A 13,796-nucleotide genomic window follows, 5' to 3' on the forward strand; every position below is an offset into this window, starting at 1 on the left:
TCGCACGTACGAGAAAGTCATCTCCCGGTACGCTGCACAGCGAATGAAGGCCTCCGACCACAATCGAAGGCACCTCCGGGACCACCAGGTAATTTCGCAAAAAATTTTCGGGTCAGATGCGTTCGTCCAAAGGAAGCCTCCAACCAGAATTTTAGCCCCAACGTGTTTGCTATAAATTTACTGATAGATCAGCCGAACCTTACAATGAGACAGCAGATTTTCTGTTTCATAATAACAGGTGCATATGCTAGAACGTACCACATGTTATTATATAATGAAGTACTGATTACCCCTCGATAGCCCTTTACAAATTGATCTAAAGGACTGTTGTGAACCACCTGTCTGCTGTTAGGATGGAGCTGTGTTTAAACTACCCTCTTCCTTCAGCTGCAAAATGTACTTCCTGTGGACATGCTCAACAAAGGCAAGCTGAGACCAATTAGAGCTACTGTTGAAGGAGGTTTGTCTCCACACTAGCAGCTGCCAGGCTTTTCGTAAAACACCGACAAATGACTAGCTTACTTTCTCTCTGTTAGTTATGATATATTGGCCCTGAAATTCCGTTCGACCTCTTCCCGCGGGGAAACGACCGAAAAAAAGCAAAAAGACCTGCTGCTGCTGCGACTGTCTGAACTTCCGAGCCTGAGGTCCAGAGGTGACTGCGCGCGCAGTTCGTGCACGTGGGGACGTGTGCAGGACGGGATCTAGTGACAGCAGCCAATCAGGTACAGTATAGTTTCTCATTCATAGCGATAGGAGTTCCGTAAGTACAGAACTCCTATTGCTATGAATGAGAAAACCCCCCCCTCCCCACTTAAAAACCAATAAAAAATAGAAAATAAAGTACACAATTAACATGCATTTAAATTAAAGTTGTGATAAAAAAATAGTTTTCTGACTTTAATAAAAAAATGTTTTATTAACACTTGAAATAAACTTACTGTGGTGGAGAGGGTTTTTAAACATAAAAAGTGCTTTTATAACTTTATTTTTTATTTGTATGTGTATTTTTAACCACTTGCACCTGTAAATGTAGGCTATACGCCTGCTTTTACAGGCGGAGGATTTTAAGGGACATTTGCAGGGCAAGATATTCATAAATATCGGAAATCTTACCCTGCAAGTGTCCTCTCTCGAGATGCGACCATCTGTCAAGACCAAAAACTTGACGGGTTGGAAATGGTGGTTTCCAGCACATGCGCATTGCGCACTGGAAACTGGCACATCCGATGCCTTCCCAGGTCCGTAGGAACTTCTTACAGACCCGGGACATCGGAATTTCAGGGCCATTGTGTGTGTGAGCCCCTCCTTATCTCTGTAACCTCCTCCAGCACTACAACTCCATAAGATCTCCGTGTTTCTTCAATTCTGCCCTCTGTGCTTCCCTGATTTCCTTTGCCCCACGGGTGGTCGTGTTTCAGCTGTCTACAGCGTAAGCTCTGGAATTCCCTCCCTAAACCTGTTTGCTCGCCTGCTCTTTTATGATACTCCTAAAACCCAACTCTTTGACCAAGCTTCTGGTCATCTGTCCCAATATCTCCTTATGCAGCTCGGGATCAAATTTGGCCTGATAACGCTCCTGTGAAGTGCCTTGGGACATTTTATTGCGTTAAAAGTGCTATAACATGCAAATTGTTGTTATTGTGAGTGTGTGTGAGTGCGCATACATTAATCACGCAGCAGAAATTTTGTTTATTGCCAATCGCAGACAACGTCTGTGGTTAAATCGGCATGTAAGCACAACCTGACCCCAGCCTGCCATGAACGCACTTTCTTCCGGTCTAACTGCGATGGGGTTGGGAGCGTCTGAGTAAACTGCTCTGGAGAAGCGGGTCCATGATTATAATATGTTAATGAGGCTCCACTCCTCAGATTTTGGTTGACATTTGAACTTAACACTGGCCAGCCAGCTCTCCCCGGACTCGGGAAAACCCGGCATCTAAAGCAACGCGGGACCAGCAGGATCCAGCAGATAAGTGATTTTTATGGCACTACTTGTGGGCCAGGAGGAGCAGGGGTGCTCCCTGCTCCCCGCCGCCCCACCCACCCCCAGCCCCTCAAACAAATCTTCTGCCGCCATTGGCCAACCCTCCCCTCCCCCAACCCATCCAGCGATCTCTCCCGGTCCCGCCTCACCAACCCCACGATATTTCCCGTGTGCCGGGGACCATTGTGGTCTTTCACTGCTGACTTTCCCACCCAGCAGCCGGTCAACCTGTCCATCTGGCCGGCGGGAAACAAAGCAAAACAATAATAAGGTCCTGCCGTTAACTTAGTCAGGATCTCCGCTTTCCCAACATTTCCAAGTTTCCCGGCTGCAAACAAGCCCTCAACCCTGTCTCCTTGTACATATCGGGGCCAAAGTGTGTGAAAAGTAATCGAAAGACACCCAAATAATGATTACACAGCAAAAAAAAATAAAAAAATGCAATGAGCGAGGTTTCTCCACATGTATTCTTTTAAATCCTTTCAGCCATCATCTCCAACTCTCATTAGCTGAGAAACTCAATACTGGGAACATGGTTTGTAACATAATAAGACATCACAAAAGGCAACGTTGGCAAGAAAATAATCATACATGCCGATGCAGCAGCATTTTGCTTGCTGAAGACGTGTGACATCTCCTGTTGGAGCCCTGTGTCTCGTTGAGAAGTCTCGAGGTTGAGTTCACAGGGCCTCCCAGAGCTATCACTGTCAGCTCAAGAAATTCAGCAAGGTAACAGACTGACTCCCAGTATTGATTTGAGTATATCGCTGCCAGAATTCATTTTAACTGAGAGCAGGACTGGGCATTCACAGAGCATGCCAGGACTTGTATCTCTTCGTCCCTGTCCAGTGATCGCAAAAGATTGGCAGCACAAAGTAAGGAAACTATTGTTAGAGATTTGGAAAAAAAAATGCATTAGCTGATTAGAAGCATGAAAACTATTTTTTTTCTGGCGGACAAAAAAATATATAAACAACATATATACAAAAGTTGTCCATTTGTGTAATTTATGTGCCAGCATAGCCTTCGGTCGCCTGAGGAAGAGAGTGTTTGAAGACCAGGACCTCAAATCTGACACCAGGCTCATGGTTTACAGGGCAGTGGTGATACCCGCCCCCCCCTATATCATCATCATCAAAAGCAATCCCTCGGAGTTGAGGATGACTTGCTTCCACACGAGAAATGAGTTCTCAGGTGACTGAAGAGTCCAATGCGGGATGCACAGTCTCTGTCACAGGTGGGGCAGATGGTGGCTGAAGGAACAGGTGGGTGGGGTGCCTGGATTGCCACGCGCTCCTTCCGCTCTCGATGCTTGGCTTCAGCTTGCTCTCGGCGAAGAGAATCGAGGCGCCTTCCCGGATACTTTTCCTTCACTTTGGACGGTCTTACATTTTTTCAATGAGGCTTTGAAGGTGTCCTTGAAACATTTCCTCTGCCCACCTGGGGCTCATTTGCCGTGTCGGAGCTCCGAGTAGAGCACTTGTTTTGGGAGTCTCGTGTCAGGCATGTGGGCAATGTAGCCCATCCAGCGGAGCTGATCGAACGTGGTCAGACCTGAGCGAGAACACTAACATTGGGTGCGCCTATCCAGCCAATGAATTTGCAGGACCTTGCAGAGGCAGCGTTGGTGGTACTTCTCCAGTGATTTCAGATGCCTGCTGTACATAGTTCATGTCTCTGAGCCATATAGGAGGAGGGGTATCACCACCGCACTGTAGACCATGAGCTTGGTGATGGATTTGAAATCCTGGTCTTCAAACACTCTCTTCCTCAGGTGACCGAAGGCTGCATTGGCACACTGAAAGCGGTGTTGGACTTCGTCATCGATGTATGCCCTTGTTGACAGTAGGCTCCCGAGGTATGTAAAATGGTTCACATTGTCCAAGGCCTCATCGTGGATTTTGATAACTGGAGGCAGTGCTGTGTGGCGGGGACAGGTTGGTAGAGGACTTTTGTCTTATGGATGTTTAGTATAAAGCCCATGCTCTCGTACACCTCGGTGAAGGTGTTGGCGATGGTTTGGGGTTCGGCCTCTGAGTGTATGCAGATGCAGGCGTCATCTGCGTACTGTAGGTCAATGATGGAGGATGGGACGACCTTGGATCTAGTCTGGAGGTATGGACCATATACAGTAGATACCTCATAGCGTTGGAGAATTTCCACCAGCGCTGCCTCTGCAAGATCCTGCATATCCACTGGGAGGATAGACGCACCAACGTCAGTGTTCTTGATCAGATCAACATCCCTAGCATCGAAGTACTGACCAAACTTGACCAGCTCCATTGGGCAGGCCACATCATCCGCATGCCCGACACGAGACTGCCAAAACAAGTGCTCTATTCAGTACACCTACAGGGCAAGTGAACCCCAGGTGGGGAGAGGAAACATTTTAAGGAGACCCTCAAAGCCTCCTTGATAAAGTGCAACATCCCCACCGGCACCTGAGAATCCCTGGCCCGAGACCACCCAAAGTGGAAGAAGAACATCCGGGAGGGTGCTGAGCACCTTGAGTCTCGTCGCCGAGAGCATGCAGAAACCAAACGCAGACAGCGGAAGGAGCGTGCGGCAAACCAGACTCCCCACCCACCCTTTCCTCCAACTACTGTCTGTCCCACCTGTGACAGAGACTGTAATTCCCGTGTTGGACTGTACAGCCACCTGAGAACTCACTTTTAGAGTGGAAGCAAGTCCTCCTCAAATTTCGAGGGACTCCCTATGACGATGATTATGTTCCATTTATTTATTGGGGGGGAAATTGTGGTCGGAAGCATCCTTCGTACGAATGCCTCTGACCCGAAAAAATTCTACGAATGTACCTGGTGGCCCCGGAGGAATGTAGGATCCCGGTCGCAGGCCGAGAGTCACTCCACGGCGCATGGGAAGATGTCTTTCACATATGTACGAACATGCTGGAGTCACGTGGGCCTGGACCACCAATCACTATGCAGTATTCTCATTGATAAAAATAGGAGCTCTGTTTGTATGGACACCCATTACTATCAATAACCCCCTAAAACACAGCAAAATAAATAAATAAAACACCTCACATATTTAAAATTAATTGAAATTAAATGTAATTAAATGTTTTAGAAAAAAATATGTATCTGGGGGAATTTTATTTAATGTGCCAAAAATTGTGGCCTCGCTGGGTGTGTACAAAGTGCGCTCGGACCCAGTGAGGCCTCGCAAAAGATGCTTTTCGGGAAGCAATGCGCATGCGCCGAAAACCGGCTTTTCCAATCTGTCAAGATCTCTCTTGACAGATCCTCCGCATCCCCGGGAGAAGGACATCGGCCCGGGGGAGATTGGACTATCTGCCCAATTCATGCCCAGCAAATGTCCTTCAAACTTTTACACCTGGTAAAAGCAGGTGCATAGCTTACTTTTACCAGCGTAAGCATTTGAACACATATCAGCTAAAATTAATCATCCATTTCTAATGTTAAAAACCCTATCCATTAAGGTAAGTTTATTTTAAACCCTATTAAAACACATAAAAAAAATTCCCCAATTTTTTTTCTAAAACATTTAATTAACTTTAATTTAAATTCATGTGGTGTTTTTTTTATTTATTATGTTGTGTTTGGTTTTTTAGACGGTTATTCTCATTGATAGTAATGGAAACTCGTAAAAACAGAGTTCCCTTTATTATCAATGAGAATACTGCGTCGTGATTGGTGGTCCGGGCCCACGTGACTCCAGTATTTCCGTATGTACGGGGAAGTCATCTCCCAGTGCGCTGCACAGCGAATTAATATCTCCGACCGCAATCGAAGGCAGCTCCGGGACCACCAGGTACTTTCACAAAATGTTTTCGGGTCAGAGGCATTCGTCCGAAGGAAGCCTCCGACCAGAATTTTCCCCCCAATGTGTTTTAATTGGGTTAAAATAAAATTACCTTAATGGAAACGGTTTTTAATATAAAAATGAGTGTTTAAATTTAATTTTTATATGCTTTAAAAAAGTGTTATGCTGGTAAAAGTAAGCTATGCGCCGGCTTTTACCAGGCGTAAAAGTTTGAAGGACACTTGCTGGGTATGAGTTGGGCAAATAGCCCAATCTCTGCCGTGCGGATGTCCTTCTCCCGGGGATGCGGAGGATCTGTCTTTAGAAACCTTGACAGATTGCAAAAGCCGGTTTCCGGTGCATGCGCATTGCGCCCCGAAAACCGGCTTTTGCGAGGCCTCACCGGTTCCGTGCGCACTTCGTTTCGACCCGGCAAGGCCGGAATTTTCGGCCCGTTGTCTACTTGCAGCGGGCTATGTTAGATATTATTTATTTTCCAAGAACCAGTTAATAAAAAAAAACACTTGCTTTACTGTCTCTGATTATATCACTCAAACTTTTTTCTACGGTAATTCTGCACCCTGCCCCACCCCAGCATGTCCCCCATCCCTTTGGATACAGCATGAGCAATGCCATGGAAGCTCTCTCAATCGAGCACAGATTGTCAAACTGTAACGCACAGAGTGCAGCAGTCGAATATAAAGTGTCAGTAAAACGCTTTAAGTCGGTTCGCAAGCTTGCCACTTGCTTCAAATAACCAGTAAGATCACAATATAATACCTTTTTGATGAACTGCACCTCTGCTATCAGTTTGAGAAAGCTTTAACCTGTTATATATCATCATTAATCTAGGCTGTATTGTACCCTGGGGAACAAACCATTGCCACAGCATCCGACAAGCACAACACGAATGTAAATATCAGCACACGGACAGTCTGCAACGTGATAGGCGGCAGTCGAACCATTTCCTGGACAGATGCGACTTCGCCGGCAGAGAATAAAAACATACTTGTGGTGTTTTCATTTGCATTTGTGATGCGGACACATGCTGAGAATGGATGATTTGCTTGATCATTAATGGAAAGCTTGTGTCTTACCATCCCTTCTGTTCAGCTTTGCAAAGCCAGGGTTGTGACTGCTCGACAGTGCGGAGGAGGACCGGAACGCTGGCTGAGGCAAGCCAGACACAAGTTGATTGTCACAATTATCTGTAAGATGAAAGAAGCAACATGCTTAAAATCAATGAGCTGGCACTATCCCTCGACAGGATCAACTTCAGATAAAGACTTTAATCACTTCACCCCCCCGCACACATTATAAACCATGCCAGGCCCCCATCCTGCAGTCCTGTGCTGAAGAAGCTGGCGTTATTTTTCTCGGCTAAAAAGCACAACGCTGCAGAGGTTAGAAATCGGAAACTAAAAGAAAATATGAGAAACACACAATATAGGATATATGTCAAACAGGCCATTCGGCCCAACCATTCCATGCCCGCGTTTATGTTCCACTCCATCCTCTTCCTGTCTTTCTTCATCTAAATCTACCAGCATAACCCTCAATTCCAATCTCCCTCATATGATTGTCTAGCCTCCCCTTAAATGCAGCAATGCTACTCACACCAATCACTCCCTGTGGCAGCGAGTTCCACATTCTACCACTCTCTGGGTAAAGAAAATTCTTCTGAATGCCCTATTGGATTTCTTGGTGACTATCTTATATTGCTGGTCTCTAGGTATGCTCTTCCCCGCAAGTGGAAACATTCTCTCTATCCAATCTATCAAAACCTTTCATGATTTTAAAGAGGCTAATTAGGTCAACACTCAGCCTTTTTTAAAGAGAAAAAAGACCCAGACTGTTTATGCTTTCCTGATATGTACACCTTCGCATTTCTGGTATCGACCTTGCAAATCTTCTCAGCACTCTTTCCAGTGCCTGCATATCCTTTTGATAATATGGTCACCAGAACTGTACAACGATTCAGCCAGCATTTGTGTGCAGGCCAAACAACAACAAATTTTTGCTTTTATATAGTGCCTTTAACATAGAAACACAGAAAATAGGTGCGGGAGTAGGCCATTCGGCCCTTCGAGCCTGCACCACCATTCAATAAGATCATGGCTGATCATTCCCACAGTAACCATTTCCTGCTTTCTCTCCATACCCCTTGATCTCTTTAGCCATAAGGGCTATATCTAACTCCCTCTTGAATATATCCAATGAACTGGCATCAACAACTCTCTGCGGCAAGGAATTCCACAGGTTAACAACTCTCTGAGTGAAGAAGTTTCTCCTCATCTCAGTCCTAAATGGCCTACCCCTTATCCTAACACTATATCCCCTGGTTCTGGACTTCCCCAACATCGGGAACATTCTTCCGGCATCTAACCTGTCCAGTCCCGTCAGAATCTTATATGTTTCTTGAGATCCCCTCTCATCCTTCTAAACTCCAGGGAATACAGGCCAAGTTGATCCAGTCTCTCCTCATATGTCAGTCCAGCCATCCCTGGAATCAGTCTGGTGAACCTTCGCTGCCCTCCCTCAATAGCAAGAATGTCTTTCCTCAGATTAGGAGACCAAAACTGAACACAATATTCCAGGTGAGGCCTTCCCAAGGCCCTGTACAACTGCAGTAAGACCTCCCTGCTCCTATACTCAAATCCCCTAGCTATGAATGCCAACATGCCATTTGCCTTCTTCACCACCTGCTGCACCTCCATGCCAACTTTCAACGACTGGTGTACCATGACACCCAGATCTCGTTGCACCTCCCCTTTTCCTAATCTGCCGCCATTCAGATGATATTCTGCCTTCGTGTTTTTGCCCCCAAAGTAGATAACCTCACATTTATCCACATTGTACTGCATCGGCCACATGTTTGCCCACTCACCTAACCTGTCCAAGTCACCCTGCAGCCTCTTAGCATCCTCCTCACAGCTCACACCGCCATCCAGTTTAGTGTCATCAGCAAACTTGGAGATATTACACTCAATTCCTTCATCTAAATCGTTAATGTATATTGTAAAGAGGTGGGTTCCCAGCACAGAGCCCTGCGGCACTCCATGAGTCACTGCCTGCCATTCTGAAAAGGATCCGTTTATCCCAACTCTCTGCTTTCTGTCTGACAACCAGTTCTCTATCCACGTCAATACATTACCCCCAATACCATGTGCTTTGATTTTGCACACCAATCTCTTGTTCGGGACCTTGTCAAAAGTCTTTTGTAAGTCAAAATACATCACATCCACTGGTTCTCCCTTGTCCACTCTGCTAGTTACATCCTTAAAATATTCTAGATGATTCGTCAAGCATGATTTCCCTTTCATAAATCCATGCTGACTTGGACCGATCCTGTCACTGCTTTCCAAATGCGCTGCTATTTCATCCGTAATGATTGATTCCAACATTTTCCCCACTACTGATGTCAAGCTAACAGGTGTATAATTATCCATTTTCTCTCTCCCTCCTTTTTCAAAAAGTGGTGTTACATTAGCTACCCTCCAGTTCATAGGAACTGATCCAGAGTCGATAGACTGTTGGAAAATGATCACCATTTCTTCCACTATTTCGAGAGCCACTTCCTTAAGTACTCTGGGATGCAGACTATCAGTCCCCGGGGATTTATCGGTCTTCAATCCCATCAATTTCCCAAACAAAATTTCCCGCTTTATAAGGATATCCTTCAGTTCCTCCTTCTCACTAGACCCACTGTCCCCGAGTACATTCGGAAGGTTATTTTCGTCTTCCTTTGTGAAGACAGAACCAAAGTATTTGTTCAATTGGTCTGCCATTTCCTTATTCCCCATTATAAATTCACCTGAATCCGACTGCAAGTGACCTACTTTTGTCTTCATAAATCTTTTTCTCTTTACATATTTAAAGAAGCTTTTGCAGTCAGTTTTTATGTTCCCTACAAGCTTCCTCTTGTACTCTATTTCCCCCTCTTAATTAAACCCTTAGTCCACCTCTGTTGAATTCTAAATTTCTCTCAGGTTTGTTGCTTTTTCTAGCCAATTTATATGCCTCTTCCTTGGCTTTAACACTATCCTTAATTTCCCTTGTTAGCCACGGTTGAGCCACCTTCCCTGTTTTATTTTCACTCCAGACAGGGATGTGCAATTGCTGAAGTTCATCCATGTGATCTTTAAATGTTTGCCATTGCTTATCCACTGTCAACCCTTTAAGTATCCTTTGCCAGTCTATTCTAGCCAATTCACACCTCATACCGTCGAAGTTACCTTTCCTTAAGTTCAGGACCCTTGTTTCCGAATTAACTGTGTCACTCTCCATCTTAATAAAGAATTCAACCATATTATGGTCGCTCTTCCCCAAGGGACCTCGCACAACAAGATTGCTAATTAGTCCCTTCTCATTACACATCACCATGCTTGGATGGCCAGCTCTCTAGTTGGTTCCTCGATATATTGGTTGAGAAAACCATCCCTAATACACCCCAGGAAATCCTCCTCCACCGCATTGGTTAGCCCAATGAACATGTAGATTAAAGTCGCCCATGATAACTGCTGTACCTTTATTGCACACATCCCTTATTTCTTGTTTGATGCTGGCCCCAACCTCACTACTACTGTTTGGTGGTCTGTGCACAACTCCCACTAGCGTTTTCTGCCCTTTGGTATTCTGCAGCTCCACCAATACCGATTCCACATCATCCAGTCCAATGTCTCTCCTTACTATTGCATTAATTTCCTCTTTAACCAGCAGCGCCACCCGACCTCCTTTTCCTTTCTACCTATCCTTCTTAAATGTTGAATATCCCTGGATGTTGAGTTCCCAGCCTTGGTCACCCTGGAGCCATGTCTCTGTGATGCCAATTACATCATATCCGTTAATTGCTATCTGCGCAGTTAATTCGTCCACCTTATTCCGAATACTCCTCGCATTGAGGCACATAGCCTTCAGGCTTGTCTTTTCAACACACTTTGCCCCTTAAGAATTTTGCTGTAATATGGCCCGTTTTGTTTTTTGCCTTGGGTTTCTCTGCCCTCCATTTTTACTATTCTCCTTTCTATCTTTTGCTTCTGCCTCCATTTTATTTCCCTCTGTCTCCCTGCATAGGTTCCCATCCCCTTGCCATGTTAGTTTAACTCCTCCCCAACAGCACTAGCAAACACTCCCCCTAGGACATTGGTTCCGGTTCCGGTCCCGCCCAGGTGCAGACCATCCGGTTTATACTGGTCCCACCTCCCCCAGAACCGGTTCCAAAGTCCCAGGAATTTGAACCCCTCCCTCTTGCACCACTCCTCAAGCCACGTATTCATCTGAGCTATCCTGCGATTTCTACTCTGACAAGCACGTGGCACTGGTAGCAGTCCTGAGATTACTACTTTTGAGGTCCTACTTTTTAATTTAGCTCCTAGCTCCCTAAATTCGTCTCGTAGGACCTCATCCCATTTTTTACCTATGTCGTTGGTACCTATATGCACCACGACAACTGGCTGTTCACCCTTCCTTTTCAGAATGTCCGCTCCGAGACATCCTTGACCCTTGCACCAGGGAGGCAACATACCATCCTGGAGACTCGGTTGCGGCTGCAGAAACGTCTATCTATTCTCCTTACAATTGAATCCCCTATCACTATCGCTCTCCCACTCTTTTTCTTGCCCTCCTGTGTAGCAGAGCCAACCACGGTGCCATGAACTTGGTTGCTGCTGCCCTCCCCTGATAAATCATCTCCCTCAACAGTACCCAAAGCGGTGTATCTGTTTTGCAAGGGGATGACCGCAGGCGACCCTTGCACTGCCTTCCTACCACTGCTCTTACTGTTGGTCACCCATCCCCTATCTGGTTGTGTAACCTTTACCTGCGGTAAGACCAACTTGCTAAATGTGCTATTCACATCATTCTCAGCATCATGGATGCTCCAGAGTGAATCCACCCGCAGCTCCAGTGCCGCAATGCGGTCCGTCACTTCCCGCACATGTAGTCACCAGGGACATCAGAGGCGTCCCTGACTTCCCATATAGTATTGGAGGAGCATAACACATGTCTGAGCTCTCCTGCCATGACTTAACCCTTAGATTAATTTAATTTGGCAACAACAATGCTAAAGGTTACTTACTGATATCGAAAAGAAAAAGAAAAACTACTTACCAATCACCAGCCAGTCACTTACCCCCTTGGCTGTGATGTCACCTTTCGATTTCTTTCTACTTCTTTATTGCCTTCTCTCCCTGCTGCAACTGCACCGGTAGGCCTTTCAAACGAAGTCCCGAGCCTCTCCTCGATGCTGGGCCTTAAGTAGGCCACCTCGATCTCCCCGCTCCGCCTCTCGCCGACAACGAACTCCCGAGCCTCTCTTCAATGCTGGGCCTTAAGTAGGCCGCCTCGATCTCCTCGCTCCACCTCTCGCCGACAACGAACTCCCGAGCCTCTCCTCAATGCTGGGCCTTAAGTAGGCCGCCTCGATCTCCCCACTCCACCTCTCGCCGACAACGAACTCCCGAGCCTCTCCTCGATGCTGGGCCTTAAGTAGGCCGCCTCGATCTCCTCGCTCCGCCTCTCGCCGACAACCAACTCCCGAGCCTCTCCTCGATGCTGGGCCTTAAGTAGGCCGCCTCGATCTCCCCACTCCACCTCTCGCCGACAACGAACTCCCGAGCCTCTCCTCGATGCTGGGCCTTAAGTAGGCCACCTCGATCTCCCCGCTCCACCTCTCGCTGACAACCAACTCCCGAGCCTCTCCTCAATGCTTGGCCTTAAGTAGGCCGCCTCGATCTCCCCGCTCTGCCTCTCGCTGACATCGAACTCCTGAGCCTCTCCTCAATGCTGGGCCTTAAGTAGGCCGCCTCCATCTTCCCGCTCCGCCTCTCGCTGACAAGGAACATAGTAAAACATGCCAAGGCGCTTCACAGGAGTATTATCAAACAAAAATTGGCACACCCAGCGTCTTAAAGGAGAGAGAATTCGAGAGGGGGAGAGATTCCGGGAGGGAATTCCAGAGCTTAGGGCCCAGGCAGCTGAAGACATAGCCGCCAATGGTGGAGCGATGAAAATCAGGGATGCGCAAGAGGCCAGAACTGGAGGAGGGCAGAGATCTCCGAGGGTTGTAGGGCTGGGAGAGGTTACAAAGATAGGAAGGGATGTAAGAGGCTGTGGAGGGATTTGAAAACAAGGATGAGAATTTTTAAATCGAGACAAGCTAATGCTTCATGTACAAACTCTTCTTCACAACTGGATATTCAGCCCAATGTTCCTGTCAGATCATTCAAATAGCAACTCATCGGGCCACACGCTCCTGACTTGCATTGGCCTCTTATTCATACCTGTCTCATTTTTATCTTTCTATTTGAGCTTCAACACCAAAGTGTTTGATCCCTTGCATGTGATGAGAACAATGCGTGCGGGGGGTTAAAATATCGGCAATGTGGTGCTCACCTTGCCCTTGGCGACCCGTGCCATTTTAACAAGCAGGTTTTGGGCAGCATCAGAGGCCCTAGCTCCAGGCAGGCGAGTGCCCCGTTGAGAAATAAAAGTTGGGCTCTGATAATTCCAATCAGGCCCCATGAATGGCGGAGCAGGCTCAAGGGGCGAGATGGCCTACTCCTGTTCCTAATTCTGATGTTCTTATGTTCTTATGATGTAATTTTAACCCCCTGGGCTGTGCAACTGCCGCACAGTGCCAATCGCACCTGGGGAGGGTGGCGTGTGAAAGGCCAGAATTGACCCAGGTAAGTAAAAATGTATAAAGGTTTGTTTGTGAAGCAGGAGGAACCCTACAAAAAGACAGTCTTGCAGACAAGTTCCTGAAGGCCATCAGAGGAGCTAGGGTGGAGAACATGACAGGCTTATCCTTAACACAGGGACTGGTACCAAGCTTTGTTTTTTATTCTTTCTCCCTCTACCCACCCACTCACTTACTCATTCGAATAAGGTTGCCCGCAGCAACATTAAAACAAATATCTTGGCATGTAAGCTATTTGAAGTGGAGTTTTACTGGCTGCATTGTAAGATATATCTTCCTCTGATCCCACAGGTTCCCATGACACACACAGATCCCAAAAGTAAT

The 13,796-nt window shown here is 46.7% G+C and overlaps 1 protein-coding gene across 1 annotated transcript in view; it reads right to left on the bottom strand.

Moving 5' to 3' along the window:
* Positions 1-7,954, bottom strand: part of LOC139253715 (contactin-associated protein-like 5) — a 1,602,302-nt gene extending 1,594,348 nt beyond the window's left edge. The window contains exons 1-3 of the mRNA XM_070873519.1: positions 7,935-7,954; positions 7,085-7,191; positions 6,871-6,981 (exon numbers count right to left, since the gene is read on the bottom strand). Of these exons, the coding sequence (XP_070729620.1) occupies positions 6,871-6,981; positions 7,085-7,191; positions 7,935-7,954 (238 nt within the window). The remainder of the gene's footprint in view (positions 1-6,870; positions 6,982-7,084; positions 7,192-7,934) is intronic.
* Positions 7,955-13,796: the final 5,842 nt, after the last annotated feature.

Source organism: Pristiophorus japonicus, chromosome 3, assembly GCF_044704955.1.
Source record: "Pristiophorus japonicus isolate sPriJap1 chromosome 3, sPriJap1.hap1, whole genome shotgun sequence".
Lineage (NCBI taxonomy): Eukaryota > Metazoa > Chordata > Chondrichthyes > Pristiophoridae > Pristiophorus > Pristiophorus japonicus.